Source organism: Typopeltis vanoorti, chromosome 25 (genome assembly GCF_054136105.1).
Source record: "Typopeltis vanoorti isolate ZY-2024b chromosome 25, IOZ_Tvanoo_1.0, whole genome shotgun sequence".
Taxonomy (NCBI): Eukaryota; Metazoa; Arthropoda; class Arachnida; order Uropygi; family Thelyphonidae; genus Typopeltis; species Typopeltis vanoorti.
Window position 1 is genome coordinate 26,917,727 of NC_143573.1, and position 22,519 is coordinate 26,940,245.

The window sequence follows — 22,519 nt, forward strand, 5'->3', positions numbered from 1 at the left end:
TAGTTTCTACATTCGGCATTGAAATAATGATGGATTTAATATTCACTTAATTTATATAACTAGTTTAAACTCCGTCTTGTATACTGCTAGTTTGGTGTTTTGAATAATTTCTCTGGTATTCCATATAAATTTCTTCAGCTGGCTACCCACCATACCAGCTTTGCTTATTGTGTTGTCTACTTCCAAGATTTAACCTGCCATCTTCACTAAAAACTACTTACAATTATAATAACGGAATTAACTCATGTAAAATATTCTTTATTTGTAGAATTTTTGCCTGAGTATCACAGGCATCATCAGTACAAGTACAAAGGCTAATAAAACAATAACTGATATATTCACACAACACCACCTAAGTAGCTAAAGTAAGATAACTAAAAACAGTCCTTAAATTTCCTAAATTTATTTTTAAAAAAAAACAACTATATATGTGTATGTATACAATTATAAAAGTTAAGAAAGATTAGCTGATTTATAAAGTACTATCTCCCACAAAGGGGGACAGACATAGACATCAGATCCCTTTAAGTTAGGGGAGTGAAGAAACGTTTCACATTTCTTTGTAAAACCGTTCCATGAGGAACTGACTTTTGTGAATGACTTTTGTTTTGTTCCAATGAACTCTATGTTTAGCGTTGATGCCATGCTCTGCAAGTCCAGTCTGTTCGGGTTCAAGGTACTGGATATACGACTTGTGTTCTTCTAATGGGATAAGAGCAGATCTTCCTGTTTGTCCAAAATATGATAACCCACAAAAAGCAGGGAATCTGGTAGACAGTGGATAGCTGAGATGTGAGAACTTGTCCTTTGGAGAAGTGAGGAATGTGGAGATTTTTGTGATGGGTCAAAAGGCAACACAAACATTTAGTGGTTTAACACTTTAGCTATGTGTTCGCTCACGGCTTGCAAATAGGGGATAGGTATACGCGTTATTACTTCTATATTTGAAGAGGATGCTGAAACACGACTACTCAATGCTCTTTTTATAAAGGAATTCTTATATCCATGGGATAAGAAGGAGGAATTAATATATCGCAATTCTTTCTGTAATAGTTCTTCTGAAGAACAAAAGGAGTGGGCTCGATGAACCAGTGTTTTTATAATACCTGCCTTTTGACTGGGATGCTGATGTGATTCAGCATGGATGTAATGGCCTGTATGTTTCTCCTTCCTATAACTGTGAATTATAGGTTACCATCTGGTTGGCGAAGAATTAAGAGATCTAGAAAGGCTAACTGCTTATTTGCTTCTACTTCTAGGGTGATTCTTGTACAAAGTGCATTTATTTTTGAGAGAAACTGTTGTAATTCTTCCGAAGTGCCCATCCATATAGCAAAAATGTTGTCCACATATCTGAACCAATGGTCAGGTCTAGGTGAAATGTTGTCAAAAATACATTGCTCAAAGTGCTCTATGAAGAAGTTGGCAATAGCAGGAGATATAGGATTACCCATTGCTGTTCGTTCAATTTGTTGGTATAACCAGTGGTGAGCTATGGAAATTTTAACAAAGGGCCTGCATCATCGAGCTAAAAAAAAAAAAAAAAAGGCCTAACTTAGTCCTTATAATACTTATATTGAGACTTTGTAGAGCTTCTGACAGATATGATAATTCCTGTAGGATATCAATCATTAATGCTAGATCTTTTCAAAATTCCAAATTGAGAAGTCGGTTTAAAAAGCCCATATATTTATTGTTCGATGCAAAATACTTGCATAAAGCTGGGTAATTTCTCCACAAAGCAAGAGCCGTTCGTAAACTGCAAGCTGCCCATCGTGGTCCAAACACACGGCCAATCTTTAAAATTTCGATACCAAGGTCTTTTTCAATCTTATTTAATTCTCGTTGATTTTTTGATGATTGATGATAAAAAGCATATAATTTATACATAAATATTTCAAAATGATTTATTTCCTTAATGTTTTTTTATCAAATCGTCTAATGCTAATTGTAAATGATAAGCTACGCAATGCCAAATCACAATGTTGGGAAATTTTTGTAGAAGTTTGATTGCAACACCTGATTTGTTTCCTAACATTACACTAGCTCCATCAGAACAAAATGCAATGAAATGATTTTTTATATAGTTATCAGAAAATCCATATGAATTTAAAGTAGCAATTATAGTATGTATACATTACACTGTAGTATTTTCTAGTTCTACAAGATTATTAAACAAGAAGAACAAGGGACTTGCAAATTTGAGAAAAAATTAACAAAGGGCTCGCGCAAGCCCCTTATAGCTCACCACTGGGTATAACTGGTTTTTGAAGGAAAAATAACCAGACTTTATTATAAATTCAAATAATTTGACTATGTCTGGAGAAAATTCTTGGTGCATTAATTCCATGCTGTCTGCTAACGGAACATTCTTAAATAGAGAAACAACATCTAGACTAATCATAATATCCGAATCGTCTAGATGAAGATCCAAAATTTTATTTCTGAAATCCAAAGAATTTTTTTATATATGTAGCAGTTCTTCTAGTTGAAGAAGTGAGTAAATTTGACAGAAATTTTGAAATTGGTTTCTATCAATCATCAACCCCAGATCTCGTCTCCCCTACTTCCTCCAGTATAGCTCCTCCAATAGAGTATGCAGCGTCCCAGACCTCAAAACCTTACATTTTAAACTGCATTACACTGACACCCCCATTCATTTACCCATCTATCTAGCTTATTCAAATCCTCTTGCAGGGCTACCACATGTGCACTATTACTAATAATCCTTCCCAGCTTCGCATCATCTGCAAACAATTGAATATCCCCTTGCAATCCACTGACAATGTCCTTGATATAAAGGTTAAACAATATAGGTCCCGGTACTGAGCCCTGTGGGACCCCACTTGTAACCCTCAGTTTCCTTGTAACTGCCCCACCATACACAACTCTCCGATACCTATCGGACTGCCAATCCTGAATCCAGTTGACCAATCTGACATCCAGATCCATGTGCTGCAACTTAAATATCAGCTTATCATGTGGCACCCTGTCAAATGCCTTCGCTAAGTCTAAGAAAATGGCAGTATATGCCTTTCCCTCATCTAATGCTCTAGTAACTTTATCATAAAAGGCTAGCATATTGCTAAAACAAGAGCGCCCCTTCACAAATCCATGTTGACTCTCACACATAACATTACATTCATCTGCCCAATGCTGTATACGGTCCCTCACTATTTTTCCAAGATCTTACCAACTACTGATGACACACAAACTGGCCTATAATTAGACACTTCCAGTCTGCTACTGCCCTTATGCAATGGCACTATCTTACCTTCCTTCCATTCCATGGGCACCTTTTCCATAGCCAGACTTTCATTGAAAAGCCAGGTCCATTTTCCATTGAAAAGGCCCTGTCAGTTCCTTAGCAAATTCTCTCAAAACTCGCAGTGAAATACCATCCAGTCCCACAGCTTTACTAACATCCAGAGTACTCAGTATGTGGAATACACATATATATGGTTGTTTTTTTTTAAATACGTTTAGGAAATTTAAGGAGCGTTTTTAGTTATCTTACTTTAGCTACTTAGGTGGCGCCGTGTTAATGTGTCAATTTGTTTAATTAGCCTTTGTACTTGTACTGATGATGCCTGTGATACGCAGGCAAAAATTCTACAAATAAGGAATATTTTACGCGAGTTAATTCCATTATTATGATGGAATTCATAGTCTATAATATGTCTATAATAATAAGTAATATGTCTGCTCATGGTATTTCCTTACTGAAACTTCACTAAAAACTGTGATAAATAACTGAAATATTTTACTTATTTTATAGGATCTCCATTCAGGATGCAGCTGAAGTTTTCTATGTTACTGCCTATTTTCATAGTTTTGGTCTTTTTATGGCTGATTTTCATGCCGAATTTGCTACAGCTGTAGTTCACAATTTAGTTAGTGAATCCTGGAGACTTGCACTAAATGTGTTTAGGAGTACAACATCATCTGCATAAGGCAAATAGCTTAGTTTGACATCTCCAATTCTAATATCAGTCTTGATGCCACATTCTTTCATAATGTGATCCATATAGATGATGAATAAGAGTGGAGATAATGTGCATTTCGTCTCACTCCTGATTTTATGTCAACCCATCTTCCTGTATTTTTTTAATTCTAACTGCTCACTGACAACTTAAATATATTATTCTGTATAATGTTCCATTCATCCCATATAACTGTAGCGTTTTGAAAAGCTTTTCTCTGGGCAACTTGTCATATGCCTTTTCCAGATCTACAACACTTAAGTATAGATCTTTATCATATTCCCATGAAAATCTGATCTTGACAACCTCTATTTGGCCTAAACCCTGTTTGTTCTTCTCCAAGTTTCTCTTCCAACCTCTTTTCAGGTATGCTTGCATAAATCTTACCTAGAACACTCTGTAGAGAAATTCCTCTGTAATTCCCACATTCAGTTTTATTCCACCTTTTATAGATGGTACTATGAGAACTCTACTCCAATCATTGGGAATTCGACCTTCTGAATTATGCAGTGTAACTACTGCAAAACTTTTATACCTCCATACTTAAGCATTTCTGGTCTAATATCATCTACTCCAGCTGCCTTTCCACATTTCAAGTTTTTCATGGTTTCTTTCTACTTTATTTATTTATTTGTATGGAGTTTCCTCCCTTCCCCCTGTCCCTATTGGGGAGAGTTGAGCCCCCTCATGGGGGTTAAGTATTTATGGATGTAGATCTGTGTGCGTTCACAGGGCCGGTTTGCCTGCTTGCGGGATGAAAAACGCCAGATAAACTGGCAGAAAAAACCCTATTGCCCGCACCCAAGACCAACTAACTTGGCTATGGCTGAGGAAGATCCTCAAATTTGTCACGTCTTCAATGGAAATCAAACCCGAGACACTCCTTCCCCAGTCATATGGTTGCGAAGCGCACAGCCACTAGGCTAACCATGTGGACTCTTTCTACTTCAAGTGTTGATATATACTTCTCTTTGCATTCCTCTTGAAAATGTTCTGGTATGATTAATTTTTTTCAAGCAATATCAAGTAATCAATCTATAAACCTAAATATCATACAATAATTTCAACTTCTCATACAAATTCTGATAATTTAGCTTTATATGATAAAGTGACGTGTGTATCAGATAATGAGCCTTTTAAATAAAACTTACTTTTTTTATAAACCCATGTTAAAGCAATCATGTATTTTACTTGTAAGCAGCCTCTCCAGTACTTAACACAATTGCAGATATAGACTGGTTTATACTGTAATTTAAAACTTATGTCATGGTAGCAGTAAACAGCACCACTCATATGCAGAAATAGTGCTATTTTGTCTTCCTTCCAATACTATGGGACTCTCACTACTGAAAAACGTTCACTGAACAACTACATCAAAGGTCAAACTTTACAATTCTTCACATACCTTACGAATAAGTGAAGACTTATCAAATAGCCAAAAGTTCATATGCCTCCAATTTAGACAATAACAAGCTATCTAATATTCCTTCTAGTCTTCACACATCATCATTCCCACAAGTATGAAATACTCTCTAAAGTTCTCATTATATAATTCCATTCTAGTTTGTAGTAATCATTTATCATCATCAAAACAGTGTCACCTTCCATTATCATTCTTTCTCTTACTTACTATATAAGTGAAACAATTCCCTTAGATATCATTTGGCTTGACAAGCCAATCTCTTCTCATGCCACGCTTTTTCCTTTTCCTTCCCCAACATTTGTGATTTTTTCTTTTTTTAGCCTGGACCTAATAATATACCTCATACATCTGAATGATGGTATGCAATCTCATGTTTCTGTGAATTTCTTTACCCTGATTTCTGATGATACCGTTTTGCTGGAATAACTGAGTATGAATTTCATCTAGGATGCAAGGTACCTTTATGGGATTTTCCACCAAATACGAGTTAGCTGGTGTCATACCAAAACAATGAGGTTTGTCTTTCTGGAACTCAATTGTTTCATCTCACAAAAGAGAAATATTGCCTTAAAAAATTTAACTGCCATTATATATTGACTTCATTGCCTTAGTCACTTTGGCTAATTATAATTACCGCTACTCAATCTTATACTTTATCCAGTTTAGCATGGAAGGAAACCTATACAGAACTGATTTCAAAAATGACAAATAAAAATCTGTCATCAAACTATCGCGTCATTACTCTCATCTCAGTCCTCTCCAAAATAACTGATTATGCATAATCCTTCCCCCCCCCCCCCACATACACACCACTCTGTAAATTTTCAGCAGATTTTCTAGCATAGCTCATTCATGCAAAACACATGCATGGAAATGTTGATTTATTTCAATGGTATAGATGAGAACACAGAAGGATAAGAAAATAACTATTTATTAACTTATTGCTGATATTTCATCCAGCACCTTCAGAGCACAAAACTAATTTGTCACAGTATGCGAGACAACAACAATTCGGTATAACAATGGGACTAGTTTGAACAATTGTAACGTACAACACAAAGACTAAAGTCATAATTAGGTGCCATCTATGTTGAGTGAAAAAAAAAAAAAAAAAAAATATATATATATATATATATATATATATATAATAAAAAATAAAAATAATAATAACAATAAAAAAAAATTTAATTAAAAAATTGAAAGAGAAAGCAGGTATTAATTTGGTCTGAAGATGACTGTCTCTTACAGCTTTACAACATTACTGACTTAAGGAGTGAAGCAAATGCTTTTCATATTCCCTGCTATCTTAAGAGAAACTGTGAGTGGAGAAAGTATTATGAGCTAGCTCGCCCTGAGTGGGCTTGGAGATTAGTCCCCAGTATTGTAGTTTAGGATGGCTTTTGGTCTTTTATGTTTGAAATAATCCATTGCGTCATAATCTGCAGCCAGTTGGATCAGTTTGTTAGGGTGCACAGATGCTTGGTTGCTATAGTCTGCATGAAAGTGTAAATATAGGGGACATTTGTGTCGCGATGAAGTTGCACAGTACATATGAACCATGGGGCATTCAGGATCATTCTGAGACATTTGATTTGCACACGTTGTAACTTAATATTAGTATTAGCAGTATGAGTCCAGGCCGGAGAAGCATAGGCAAGTATTGGACGAACCATCAGTTTATATATGAGAAGTTTGATTCTGGCGCTCAACTTACTATTCCAGTTGATTAGCAGGTAGAGCTGGACTATGGTTTTTGATGTATTTGCATAGAGAGCCTTGATATGGGAGCTGAAAGTCAGTTTTCTGTCTAATAGCATCCAAATCTTTGGCAAATTTATACAGACATGCTTGTTGAGGTTTGGAGTATGTTTCAAGGCTTCTGCTGATTCCAGGAACAACCTGTGACTTATGAAAGATTTTGTGCAGCACTTTTGTTTTTTTTTTTCCAATTGATCCTGTGTGCAGAGGTATGGCCTGCTAGACCTGACTAGCCATAGCGGTAGTGCCGGATGTACTTTTTATGTTCACTGAGGCAGATGTCCACAATTCTTCCTGCATAATAAGCTTAATCACACGAACAGGGCACTTTGTAGACTCCTAGATATGATAACTGAGAGATTCTGTCCTTGGGTGAACAGATGAGAGTTGCCAATTTCACACAGCTTAAATATGGTACATAACTGATGTTTATTAAGCACTCTAGATACCTTTTCAGATGTGCCCTTTGATGTATGGGATGGTGACAGATTTGTTATAGTCTTCTCTGGTAGACAGTGGTGGTGGGCAGGATTTCTGGGGAGCATTTAGTATTTTGTCTATCTTATGGGGATTATAGCCATTGGCCAAGAAGGTGTGACATAAGTGAGAGCAATGTTATTGGAACAAATCACTCTAGCTCTGTGGACTAATGTTTTTAGGATACCATACTGTTGAGATGGATGATGGTGTGATTGTTTGTGTAAATATCTTGTACATGTGGGTTTTCTATAAACCGAGAATGATAAGGAGCCATCTAGATGATGTGTGATTAGTGTGTCCAGGAAGGACAGATAGTCATTAGCTTCCAGTTCCATTGTAAAGTGGATTTTTGGATGTTGGCTATTTAAATGCACTAAGAACGTATCCAATGTGTCTGGGACATGTGGCCAAATAGCAAGAACATCATCAACATTGCATAGCCAAAGCATTGGTTTGAGAGTGGCTATATTGATAGCTAGCTTTCCCAAGTGTTGTATGTAAAAACTGACTAAGGGGCGGAGAGCCCATTGCTGTCCCATTTAATTGTTTGCATATTTTCCCTTTCCATGTAAAATAACCTGCCTGTACTGTGAATTTAAATAGTTGAAATATATCGGGGGAAAGTGTGACTTTAGCAAATCAAGGGTTTTAATTAATGGCACATTTGTGAATAGTGAGGCGATATCAAAACTCATCATTATTTATGAACTTTTTAAGGTATGGTTTTCTAAAATACTTTTTAGATGGTTTGAATTTTTAACAAAAGAGGAAGAATTGTTTGTTAGAGTGGCTAGTAGCTTGGCTAAATGTCTAGTAAGTTTATATGTAGAACTGTTTATACTATCCACAATAGGGCATAAGGATGTACCTTGTTTGTGAATTTTTGGTGTTCCATATATCCTGGGTGTTTTAATGTGGAAGGGCTTACAAACATCAACAATGCGCCGTATTTAAACCATATGCGAAATTGGCAACTCTCATCCGTTCACACAAGGACAGGAGCTCTCTGTTATCACATCCAGGAGTCTACGAAGTGCCCTGTTTGTGTGATCGAGCTTAGTATGGACAGACAGGAAGAACTTTGGATATCCACCTCAATGAACATAAAAAATACATCCAGCACTACCACTATGGCAAGTCAGGTCTAGTAGACCATGCTTTAGATACCTCTGCACACAGGACCAATTGGAAAAAAAAAACAAAAGTGCTGCACAGAAGCTTTTATAAGTCACAGAGGTTGTTATATATATAAACAGAAGAATAAACAGTTATATAAACAGAAGCCTTGAAACATACTCCAAACCTCAACAAGTATGGCTGTATATATTTGCCAAAGTTTGGGAAACAGTCATCTTAAGACCAAATTAATATCTACTTTCTCTTTCAATTTTTAAATTTTTTTATTATTGTTATTATTATTATTTTTTCTCTCAACATAGATGCCATCTAATTAGAACTTTAGTCTTTGTGTTGTATGTTACAATTGTTCAAACTAGTCTCATTGTTATACCGAATTGTTGTTGTCTCTCATACCGTGACAAACTAGTTTTGCGATCGAAGATGCTGGATAGAATACCAGCTAAATCTCAACAATAAATTAATAAATAGTTATTTTCTTATCAGGTTTGTGTTCTAAACAGTTAAAATTAATCAACATATACGACGAACACATAAGCCTTCCCAATGCATGGAAAGGTTTGGAAAAACCTGTACTGTTTCTTTTGACATTTCTAGAGCATTTAATTACACATAGCATCATAGCCTGCTCAGCAAATTACCATCCTTTGATCTACCTTCCACCTTCTGTAATTGAATGAGCAGTTTTCTCACTGGTTAGGCACTGAAATTCATTGTAGATAGCTCTCTTCAAACTTAACTAGTACAACAGTGCCTTTACAGCTCTCTTCTATAAACGATGAATATAAATGACCCTCACTTACTGACTAATAATCTTATCCATACTTTTGCTGATAACAATACATACATTCCTGCTTGCTTGTTTGACAAACCTTGTGCACACAAACATCCTGTAAAAATAATCATAATTTAAAATTCTGAATATTTTTACGTACTTTTTATGTTAGAATGTTTATTAGTTTTAGTTTCATAACATGCATTGTCGGCACTTGCAATGTGCCCATTATTGAAATTGTTTTTCAAAATGAAATGTAAAGAAGTTAAAAATTGATGTACTAACAAAGTGTTTAGTCTAGTCTTAAGTGTAAGTTTATTTTTAAAAGGCCTTGGATCCAATTAATTTGTAGTTAGTTATGTAATATTGTTTGAAGTGTATATATTGCTTTTGTTTTATAAAATATATTTATTTTGTATTTTGGTCTTGAGTCAGTGATTTTTTGGATTCTGAAAGCAATAGTAAAAAAGAGTTAAAGTCATTGCACCAATCGGAGTGAACCTTTGTGCATATATAGATAGGTACACTCAGAAATAAAAAAATAATTGTTAGAAATAAAGAGATCAAATTAAATATAATAATCCTTTCTTTTTACAATGGCGCAGTCAACAGGATTAATATTATTAATATTTGTCACCTCCAGGGAGTCCAAAGACTCATCGAAAGAGGGCATCTACTCTACAACTCTGCTTCCACCACTCACAATCCATCAATTGACCACAACTACACCAACACCATCTACTGCCGACCACCACCACTATTTTTTCCACAGACAATCACATATGTCCATGCCCATGGTGGGATTCGAACCCACAGCCTCTTGACCGGAGAGCAGACACGCTAACCACTCGGCCAGCCAAGCTTAATCATTTTTAATCAATATTATGATAATACTGATTAAAAATCTCCTCTTTAAATAAATATCTTTTTATTAACAATCCCAAACTTCAAAAACTTCTACAACCAGTGGATTAAATATACACCTTCTTTCTTCAGTGAGTTGAGGTTAACCTAATTACTTGCACTGCTACCAAACACCATCTTTCCCTTCTTTCTTACGCAGTGGATCTCAATCTATTTCGTCTGCCTTTAATAATAAGGAAATCATTAGATAGGATCAGATTGCTATTTTCAGATTTATGACCTTCCTTTCCTGATAGAACATAACACATCAAGTTTCCTCAACTTTTAAAAAGTATGGCATCCCGTTCTACTCATCCAGTTTCTAACTTTGTATAAATTCCAAATCTGCAGACACTTAGAACACTATCCTTATAAATTTGGTTTCATCTTTTATCCAAGTGTAAGCAAGCAAAGTTTGCATGTGAAGTCACTTCATGACTGGGCTACTTGTATATAGAGGCTAACGGCTTCACATCAATTGCCTTATCTCATAACAGTTATTTTAACATATTACAAAAAGAGTAAAAAAAAATGACTTATTTAAATAATCAGACAAACTATGGTTCCAGTTGGAATTTCAAGTATAAAAATCTTGGAGACTAGCATATCACATATTCTTGCAGACATGTATAATGCTATGCATTATGGAAAGGGCCACTACCCAGACTAGTTTTGACCTTTATTGAGGTCTTGTCAGTGGGAGCCAGACCCAGAAGTGAAACCATGGTTGAAGTAATGCAGAAGTCATATTTCCATATACAAGTAGCCAAAAGGTGTCACACCTTATTACCAAAATACTCTGAATCAGAGATAGATTTTGAAATTTTTTCACTTCGTTATACTAGGTACGAGGATGGGATGAAAAGTTCTCAGCCTAACAATAAAAAAACGAATTTATAATTTCAAAATTATTTTTATTTTTCAACATAATCTCCCTTAAGACTAATACATTTATTCCAGCAATGCTCCAGAGCCATTATCCCGTCCCTGTAGTGGTTCTCAGCAAGATCTGCAAAATACCCCCCCCCCCCCTCTACAGCTGCAATCACCTCCTGATTCTAAGAAAAAAGCTGACCAGCGAGGAAGAGTTTTAGTTTTGGGAAGAGACAGAAGTCAGAGGAAGCCAAATCTGGGGAATAGGGTGGATGTTCCAACAATTCATAGTGCAGATCCCTTAATTTTCCCATTGCCAAAACATTTTGGCAAACTTTAAAACCCTTACACTCTGCTACACTGAACTGGCTACCCCGTTCATTTGCCTATTCAGAAAGTCTATTCAAGTCCACCTACAATATCCATTGCACTGCTCATAGCTCTTTCCAACTTTCCATTATCTGCACACAACTATATATCATCATTCAAGCAATTTCCAATAGTATTTACATAAAAAATTAAACAGCAATGAATCCAAAACAGACGCTTTGGCATACAACTGATGACTTTCCTCTTCCAGGATATTACTCCCTCAATACACAACTTGCCAATACCTATCACACAGCGATTCTCCAATATATGCTTATATGGGCTATTTCAAAAGAATGTTACTTAGCCAATGTCATATGGAAGTAGGATTTTTTTCCTCTCGCACAGAGACAAATCAGCCATGAGAATACAAGCAATTCACAGACAAAAATATTATTATTACATAATATCTCCAGGGAGTGCAAAGACTTATTGAGGGAGGGTACATACTCTACAACTCTCCATCTCCACCAATTACAACTACCTACGCCATTTACCGCCGACCACCACCACTAGCATTTTCCCAGACATAAACATCCATGCCCACGGTGGGATTCGAACCCACAGCCTTTTGGCTGGAGAACGGATACGCTAACCACTCAGCCAACCAAGCCGGCAATTGTAGTGGTGGGCGGTAGCAGTGGAGGATTAAATAAAGAAGATGGCAAGTTGGGTGTAGTTGAGTAGTGTGTGCCCTCCCTTTATAAGTCCTTGGACTCTTTGGAGGTGTCATGCAATAATAATCCCACCTACAATTCTCTTTGCACTAATCATTGCATTTCATAACACCTCAGTAATGCAGTCAAGAGAGTGACGTGAGATGTCAAACATGAGGAACCATTATAAGGACTTTTCAAATGAAGTTAGAATACTGTGCTCACATGTTGAGTGGCACACAAAATGCCTTCATAAAAAATTATATGTCTAAGGCAATTCGTGCAATCAATAATTGAATCTCAGAATCACAATTCAACCACTATTTCATGTATAGCTGTTTCTCCTTTATATCTTTTGGATAATATTTTCTTGAATTTTGTTTCGCTTAGCTGCCATTTATCATTCCCACACTTTTCACTAAAGCATCAATAGGTTCTTTTTATTTTATTAAGCATGGGCATACTGAGTTTCTGAAACTTTCCTGTGTGGGACTGATATAAATACATACTTTATTATTTATTTGACATGGTAAATAAAACATAAAACAATAATTGCTCAAAGAAATCTATAGGAATTTCATTTAAAAGACTACATGATATTCAAATAGCATATAATTTAGATATCATTATTATTCAGGCCTCCATGGACTCAAAAGACTGATTGTGAGAGGTTCTTCCTAGAAAACAAAGTCTATCATACCACTCCTTGAACTCAATGACTGTTCTTGCTCTCACCACTCTCTATCAGGCAATGCATTCCAAAGTACAAACACCCTCCTTGCAAAGAAACCACTCCTCACCTCTTGCTCACAGCTTTCTTTCGTAACTTCCAGGGATGGCCCTTTGTCATCGTTCCGTCCTGCTGTTCCACCAAGCGAAAGAACTTCCCAGCGTCAACCTTGTAACTACCTCTCAACAGTTTAAAAAGTCTCAATCATATCACCTCTCCTTCTTCTATCTACCAAACACTGCAGTCTACATTCCCTCAGCCAATCCTCATAATTAACATTGCACAGTCCTGAAACTTTGATATTCTCACTTTGTTATACACCTCTGTACCCTTTCCATAGTAAATTTATCCCCTTCAAATCCTGGGGACCAAATTTGAAAAAAATTGTCTAAGTATGGTCTGATCAGGGTATTATACAACTCTTATTTCTGCAGGCCAGGGTCGTTCTCAGTATTGTAGCAATCCTCTGGATTACCTTCACCACCTTTGCAATATGTTCCCTGAATTTCAGTTTTTCTATCAATCAACACCCCCCCCCCCAGATCTCTTGTCTCCCCTACTTCCTCCAGTACAACTCCTCCAATTGAGTATGCAGCCTCCCATCGATGTATCTCAAACTTCAAGACTTTACATTTTGCTGCATTAAACCGACATCAATCCCCCCATTCATTTTCCCCTCTGTCTACTTTATTCAAATCCTCTTGCAGGGCTGCCACATCTGCACTATTACTAATAACCCTTACCAGCTTCAAATCATCTGCAAACAACTGAATATCCTCTGCAATCCATTGACAATGTCATTGATATAAAGGTTAAACAATACAGGTCTTAGTACAGAGCCCTGTGTGACCAAACTTGTAACCTTCTGCCTCCTTGATATTGTCCCAGCATACACAACTCTGTGATAATTATCAGACAGCCAATCCTGAATCCGGTTGACTAACCCAACATCTAAACCCATGTGCTGCAACTTAAATATCAACTTATGTGGCACCCTCTCAAATGCCTTTGCAAAATCCAAAAAATGGCAGTATATGCCTTTCCCTCATTAACTGCTCTTGTCACTTTATTACGAAAGACAGTCATATTAAGAAAGCAAGAGCACCCCTTAACAAATCCATATTGACTCTCACAGATAACATTACCCTCATCTGCCCAACACTGTATATAGTCCCTCATTAATTTCTCCAAGACCTTAACAACTACTGATGACACACAAACTGCCCTATAATTAGACACATCCAGTCTGCTACCACCCTTATTATGCAATTGCAGTATCTTACCTTCCTTTCATTCCTTGGGTACCCTTCCCATAGCCAGACTTTCATTAAAAAGCCAGGTCAACAGAGCTGTCAGTTCTTTAGCACATTCTCTCAAACTAATGGTGAAATATGATCCAGTCCCACAGCTTTACTGACAGCCAGAGTATTCACTATTTGGAAAACACTCTCCTCTTGCACCTTTAAATCTTGAACCTGTCCTATCCCTCTAGTATTAAAACTTACTCCTCCAGGATGAAATACTCCAACAAAATGTTTATTCAACAACTCCACTATTGTCCTCTGCATCGGTCACTCTATTCCCATTTTTATCCCACAATGTCATTCTTCAGCAATCATTCCTCCTCCTATTGGCCACACAGCTAAAAATTCCTTAGGATTTTCTTTGGATCTTAGTACCAATCTCTTCTCATATTCCAGTTTTGCCTTCCTTACCATACTAGTCACTCCCCTGGCCTGAGTCTTATATTCTTCATGCATCTGCTCTCCACCTCTCTTCCTTAATACTCTTCCATAACCTCTTTTTCACCTGCAGTTCTTGATTCATATTGTTTGTCATCCACTTGACAACTGAATATCAAATGGCAAAATTTGAGAGTACAAATCTACACTTGTAAGAATAAAGTGGTCAATTTTCTCTCGTGTCTTTAATAAAGTGCCTCCAAGAAAATCGAAATTGTGTTCTCTTCTTCACTCGTGGAATACTGCTTACTATTGCTGCTAACAAATATTCCTTCACAATTTCCCAAGCATTAATGATATCCCAGCCTTCCAATTCTGCCGTAAGTTGATATCTAAATAATCATCCGCAGTATTTTAAACTAAAACTTTATTGACGTTTTTGTAATGCATCTGTACCCTACACTCTTCAAATTTGTCATAACTAACTAATATTTGCACTTTTGCTTACTGATTTCATACGTTTGTCATATTTTAATTGGCAAAATTTGAGAGTATAAATCTACACGTGTAAGAATAAAGTAGTCAATTTTCTCTCGTGTCTTTAATAAAGTACCTCCTATAAAATCGAAATTCATCCGATCACTGAATACACTACAATGTTAAAATTTAAGTTGCATTCTAAATATAAATGGTGTCAGTGCTGAATGAACCCTAAGCCTAATGAAGAAAATTAGCGGACAAGAGGTGCCACAAAGATATAAGGCATATATCAGATTTCACGTTAACCATATAGACGAGTGATTTTTACTCTCTCTCATTATTTTTGTTCATGTTTACTTCTTTTTTATGAATGAGAATACAGCACCATAAAAAATGACGCATCGTTTTCTCTTTAAGAACTTCTAACCTGACTACAAAATGGACTCGTCTGTACCGGATCGATGGCAGCTGTCAGCTGATAGCAAGACGCAAGTAGCAACAAGGACAACATGCTTTTACTGTCACGTATACACTTGTCACTTATATGAATTTTGTAAATTACTACCCAATCTTTAAATATATATACATACATTCATAAAAATGTGAGTTGACACAAAAAGATGAAAGTTTACTTCAGGCGTAATTCATTTAGGATCGAAAACAGCTCAGTTTATTTATATAAAAAATAGTAAGACATTTTGATACTACAACCATTCGCTAACCAGCCATATCACAGACAAGTAATTACTTCATATCAAATGCCTGATAAATAGATTTGTTTATGCGCGTCTGCCCGAGATTCAATAAAGCATCCTTTAGGAAAATCACTTCCTTTCTAATTGAGAAATATTTGCTCACATTTTAGAAAATATGTTATTTTTAAAGTCTAAAATATCCGGTACCACCGGATATATATAAATGCGATGAGTCTTCGGACGAGGATCCTCGGAGGTGTCAGGAATAACAATAATGTGGGTAGGCAGCATCACCTTTTAAATACAAAAACATCCTTTTAGCTTTCTTTTTCTAACTGTGGAAATTGTGAAATAATATCAAAAAGACCATTAAAAAATCCCTTCGGATGCACAAAACAATTCCATTTCACCGAACCCACAAATTAATATTAGTAAGTAACAGGTTTAAATTTGTCTGGAGAGTCAGGGCATCTGTAAAAAGTTGCTTGGAAGAAGCTAAAGTTTAACATTTCGTCACTCAAAAGAATGCTCTTTAAAAGAAAAGTGTGTTTTTTTCTCTGTGTTAATGTTGCTTCCCTTTCATTTTAGTTACTAAAAACAAATAAATAAAGAGTAAACTTACTCTCCAAGTCCAATGAAACGGCAAATAATAATCTAGTGAGTTATCATCTTGTTTTTCTAAGTTCAGTGTTTTAGCTAGCCTCTACTTATTTAATGTATTATTGCACCAAAAGACGTTCCATGTAATAAATTTCTGTTCAAAAGTTTATTATCATTCTTCCACAATGAAGCCATTATTTAATAAGATAATAATGAGTACGATAAATAATAAAACCATATTAAAAAGCGAACTTTTGATTAGCTAGAAGTAAGTTCGGAATGGACTAAGTAACCAGAGGATATTACTTGGATCATTTTTGCATCGGAGGAGGGGCATAAAAAGGTTATAGCGAAACCAAGGAAAGAACAAACAGCGACTGGCCAAGACAGTGATGTACAAATGTTAATTTAAAAAAATGCCTACAAGACACTGCACTTACAGACATAATTAGACAAATAATAATTTTTAAATAAATCATTACTGTCTGTGAAAGTGCTGTTGAACATTTTATTAATTTAATATATCCAAGTAGTCCAAAATGTTTACTCCTTGATGCTTATTTCTGAATTACACTTTTAAGCAATGATTAGATCTTAATAGTCTGACAAAAAATATAATTCTAAAATCCGTCGAAGAGTTATGCTCTATAAAATAATAAAAAAACTAAACAATAATACAACACTAAGTTTGGGATGATGACAGTAAATCCTTTGAACAAAAGGTTTCTGGATATATTATTGATAGAAAATACATAATACTTATACAAAATATAAACATCTGCTTTAACTGAAAAAATCAGATCTTAAAATTATTCATCTTTAAAATCAAACAGTACACAAATATAGAAAAATAAATGTTTGAAATCATCTCAAATACTGGATTTTATTATGAAAATGAATGTCCAGCTCATGACAACAGATAATAAGGTAATTCAGGGGATAGTATAATTATCATCCGCTGAATTATTACATAAAAAAAAAAGACAGCAAACAAGAATAGAGATTAAATATGCAAAATGTTGAATCCTTAATGAGCAAAATTAAACCTAAATTATTGAAACTAGTATGACCTTCAATTCTGTTCTTGAATCATTATTGCAGATATGTACCTTATACTTTCCAGCAAGCTTTCACATGCCATTTAAACGTTTTTGTAAAAAACTTTTATAGCGTTTGTTTATGATATATCACTACGTACGTATTATTTTTTATGTATATATGATATAATATAATCATATACTAGAATTCAGTCAATTTTATGTGAACATACCTTATATTGGTTGTGGGAACTTCAATACTAAAAGATGAAGCTCTTCTCCGGGGTTCAGCCTGTCCCTCTGCAAGTCGAGAATAATCGGTATCCATGTCTTGCAAGCGAGCAGACTTACGGCTTTCTAACAACCTCACTTCTTCTAGTTTCTTCTTGAGTTCCACAACCTGAGATGCATGATGACTATGAGGTAATGGTTGCACTGCTAGTATAACTTCATCCAGATGAGGATGATGAGCGATTACAGTTCCCGTTACTTCACGACCATTATAAGTTACATACACTTTCTGACCTTCTTTTAACTTGACACACATAATGCTTTTAAAGCCCGGCCCGACAATTTCAAAACCTTTATATTCTCTGGAGGATCTATCATCAAAAAGAACGCAGTAAATATTTTCTTGGTCATCTGCATCAGTCTTCGTAGCTTGTATGACGCCGGGATAATATCGGCCATCTTCCAAAGGCGCACACACCCTAGTCCCAAGGATAGATCGCTTCGCCAATCTTTTTCCAGTAGACATATCTCTAATCTTTTTTAACTTTGTCTGAATAATATATGATAAAACTTATTTTAAAAACAACATTCATAATAATGATTTCTTGTAGTTAACAACTGCTGTCACTCCCCAAACATAAGCTTTTTAAACTTAACCGGTGTCTCGACAGCTGGTTGTTTACTTCAGCTAGCAGACCGGCTCAGATCATCAACAAAGCCATGTGATTAATGTTATTTCTGATTGGTTCAACTTAACGTGACCCACTTACTCATTGGTTCACAGCAGTTAGTGCTTGTTGTCAGTCCCTTGTCTTTTCGGAAACCCGGATGTAGCTACTCGCCGACAAGCTGTAAAGTGCCGGTGATCGTTGCATAATATATAACATACAGAGAACATTTGAAGTTTTTAATTATGCTTTCCTTAATAAAACATGTTAAATTTTCCAAATTATGTGAAATCATTATATTTCACTCGCTGTTTTTGCTTCGGTATAAACGTAGTACAATGTTTACATTCATTCCGTCATTTATACTTCATCCCCAAGTTAAATGAATAACTTAAAAGACACTGGTTAAAATAACAGCAATAAAATTTTGATTCCATTAAATTAAGTAAAAGAGCTTGTACGAAAGATTCACATTAAATTTTGTAAACTAGAGCAAGCAGAACTCAGCATATATGGAACATTTTGCTTCATGTCTCTGACAGTGTAAGCAGTAATGAGAACAGCAAAAAGCTTCTAAAATATTCGGTCGATGACCTTGGGCTATTCCCATAATTCCATGTCACATATGGCGTGTGGTGATTTGTATTATGTGTTCTTCTTAATATTGGTCGCTTGTCCTCTTGTTATGAAATGTCAAAACGCAGTTGATGGTAATTTTATAAACAGGTTGTTTTTCAAAAAATCGCCAGCTGCAAACTTTGTAATATAAAGCGAGTAAAGTTAACCCGTAGTCTGTGCCATATTGCGCATTGATTATTTCTGATTAAATTCAAAATATAAATTAGCGTACTATAAGAAATAAATTAGTTGGTATTTTTAATGGTATAGGAAAAATTATCTTCTTCCCTTTACATTTCTCCTTCCCTTCGTTAATCCCTAATATGCCTGCCTCGGTAATAAGCATTAAATGGGAACTAAGCATTTATCTAAAGGAACGAAAAATATTAAGCTCATCCCATGGAGAATTACCCTAAACCCACACCCACCACTTCTTGGCATGATTCCCCTATATATGAACCTCCTGTTTTTTATTGCTTTTGCTTTAAAAAAAAGTGATGTGTATCAATGCAGGCACTTTATAATGCTTGTAATCAAACTCAGTGATCCACATCCCCTCATTATTATTATTATGCGACACCTCCATGGAGTCCAAACACTCATCAAGGGAGAGTGTGCCAACAGCATCGAACGATTTATTCCCTTCCATCTACTACTAATATATATATATATATATATATATATATATATATATATATTAAGATCATCTTAAGAATAAGAAAAAAACAACAGCTGCTTTGCATTTGCCATTGTGTTACACCTTTGGGGAATGGAAGCTTCCATGCAAGCATATATCACATTCATAGCATCTTCAGTTTCCAAAAACTTGATATCCTTTTCTGACAAGATGCTACTTCTCATCTATGAGGTTGATAACACTAAATATACAAAATCAACAACCTAATCTTAGAATGGTGGTGTCATTTAGTGTGGTGCACTAAAAAATGTTTTATGCTATCCATAAGAGGGTAACTGGTTAACATCCCTTCACTGCAATCACTTTATCATTGGTATTTTATTTCACACATATGAATGTTTTGATGGACACTGTTCTCTTGAACAGGATACCATCATTTCTCCACTTTCTTCTGACATGAACAGTTGATGTTCATTATCCTTACTGTCTGTCTTCAACTCAGTTGATCCAACTTCTTGTCCACTTTCATTCCTTCCATTCCTCTCTTTAGAGCATCCTCCTCACTTTGTTCACCTACTCCAAAATGCATAACTAAGCTGTTTAAGAGATTTCATCAGATGCCTTCCTTTTCTTTAACCACTTACTCCACCCGTAGCACTGATGTACTGTAGGTTTTAAAATTTCTTGTTTTTTGGGATTCATATTAAAATATATATATACAGCATACATGTGTAAGACTGATATGCCTTTATAATTGGAAAAATCATAGGTTTCAACCCCAAAGTTGTGAAAAATGGTTTCTCATTAATGTCGAAAACAGAAAAATTGGTCACTGAATAGTGACATTTAATAAACATGTCACTTAGCTCAAGCATTTCCAGATCTCTGGGAATGCTTAACAATACCATGCAGCTCTGTCTGTCATGTTACTTTTCTAGTATCACACATATTTCTTTCTTTCACCTCATTCACTTTCTGCATTTGTTTAGTAATATAACTTCCCAAAAGGTTATGCTCACCAAAATGCATAACTTTTTACTTGGATGTTAGATTATACATGATTATTATTGTTTGGTATGAGACCGCATCACCCTGCTTTTGAAGACCTGAAATGGCTTACAAAATATATATATCAAAGAATCAACAGAAATATACTTTTAAAAAGGGAGAGGCACCCATTTGATATGTATAATACAAATTATACATATCAAATGGTTTCCATCCAAATTTCAAATAATGCAGAGTGCATTATTTGAAAGATGGATGGAAACCACCCACATCGACTTCAGTCTTTAGTGAGATATCATCATTTATTTTCTGACCAAGTAAAGAAACTTCCTCTCTCTCTCTCTCTTTCTCTCACACACACACTTAGAATAATTGAATGATATGATACAAATTTTGATACTTGTATATGAAAAATGACTAATGCAATTGAGCACTCATTAACTCTTGCCACAGAACCCAGCTACCTCTGCGACACTTTTCTTGGCTAACATATCAGGTACATCTCAAAAGATAACTAAAGTACTAAAGAAATATAACCTTTATCTTCACAACACCTTCAAACTAGCAACCTTGATCCACTCACCAAAGGGCAGCCTCTATGGCCAGACAGGAAGATCTCTCGGCATTTGCCTTGGGAAAATATGTTTGCTGCCATCATTATGACAAGTCAGGACTTGCAGACTATGTTTTGTTTGGACATTCCATCACACAGGATCAGATAGAAGAAAATCAGCTTGTTACACAGAAGTCATTATAAGTCAGAGAGACTATTTTTAGAGTCAACAACATCCTTGAAACACTCACCTAGCCTAAATAAGTATGACTGCATTAATATTACAAAAAAATTGGGAGACATTTAAGATCAGCTTCAACCTAATAGCTGTAAAAACAAAATTGTTTATACAACATTAGAGTGTGAAATATTAGAAGTTTGTCTTTTATGAGTATGTTTTTAAAATGCTGGTTTGAAATTCATAAAAATATATTCAAGTTAGGCTTTTATTTTATGATTTGTTTTTGTAATGCTGTGAAGAAGAAATTAATAGCATCCAACACCTAAGCTTGTCAGTAAGGTTAACTCTTTTGCATCTTCACAGTTCTTAAGTGCCTCCTAGTGCAATTGGAAGAACAACGGTACATTGCGCTCTTCGATTGAAAAAGGCCTAAGTTCGATTCTTGTCATGATGGGAGGAATCTTTATATATGAACTTTTTCAATTGAAGGTGAGTTAGCCGATCTCATATGGAGGTAGCAGGGTTTTTCATCCCGCATACAGACAAATCGACCCTTTAGAACACGCAATTTACAGACAAGAAATACTAGCGGTGGTGGTGGTGTTTGTAAGCGGTAGATGCCGTTAATGGTAGTAGAGGCTCTGTGTAGTAGTTGGTGTCCTCCCGCAATGAGTCTTCAGACTCTTTGGAGGTGTCATGAATAATAATAATAATTGTCTCCAACTAATCAGACTTTAGTACAGGTTAAAAGAGGATATGAAATTTCATGTGAAATCAGCAGCTTCTGTATGTCAGTAGTCTGATTATGAAGAAACTTCACAAGCAAATTGTTGGAAGTTTTTCCACTTGGTTATACTATAAATTAAAGATGCCAAGAAATTATATACTTAGTTTAATCTTTTATCCAAGTATAAGCAAACAAAGTTTGTGGCTGAAGTATTTTCAGGACAAGGCAACTTGTATATAGAAGCTAGTGACTTCGCATAACTTGCCTTAGTATCCCATAATGCAAAGCACATATCCTTATGGACATGTATAATGC

The 22,519-nt window shown here is 35.5% G+C and overlaps 2 protein-coding genes across 2 annotated transcripts in view; one reads left to right on the forward strand and one right to left on the reverse strand.

Moving 5' to 3' along the window:
- Glut4EF (Glucose transporter 4 enhancer factor) overlaps positions 1-18,338 on the reverse strand; it is a 332,547-nt gene extending 314,209 nt beyond the window's left edge. The window contains exon 1 of the mRNA XM_090414696.1: positions 17,815-18,338. Within this exon, the coding sequence (XP_090270822.1) occupies positions 17,815-18,338 (524 nt within the window). The remainder of the gene's footprint in view (positions 1-17,814) is intronic.
- A 768-nt stretch (positions 18,339-19,106) lies between these two features.
- The window catches only part of LOC150092617 (protein cereblon-like), a 129,532-nt gene continuing 126,119 nt past the window's right edge, over positions 19,107-22,519 (forward strand). The window contains exon 1 of the mRNA XM_090414751.1: positions 19,107-19,190. Coding sequence (XP_090270877.1) covers positions 19,166-19,190 — 25 coding nt within the window. The 5' untranslated portion in view covers positions 19,107-19,165. The remainder of the gene's footprint in view (positions 19,191-22,519) is intronic.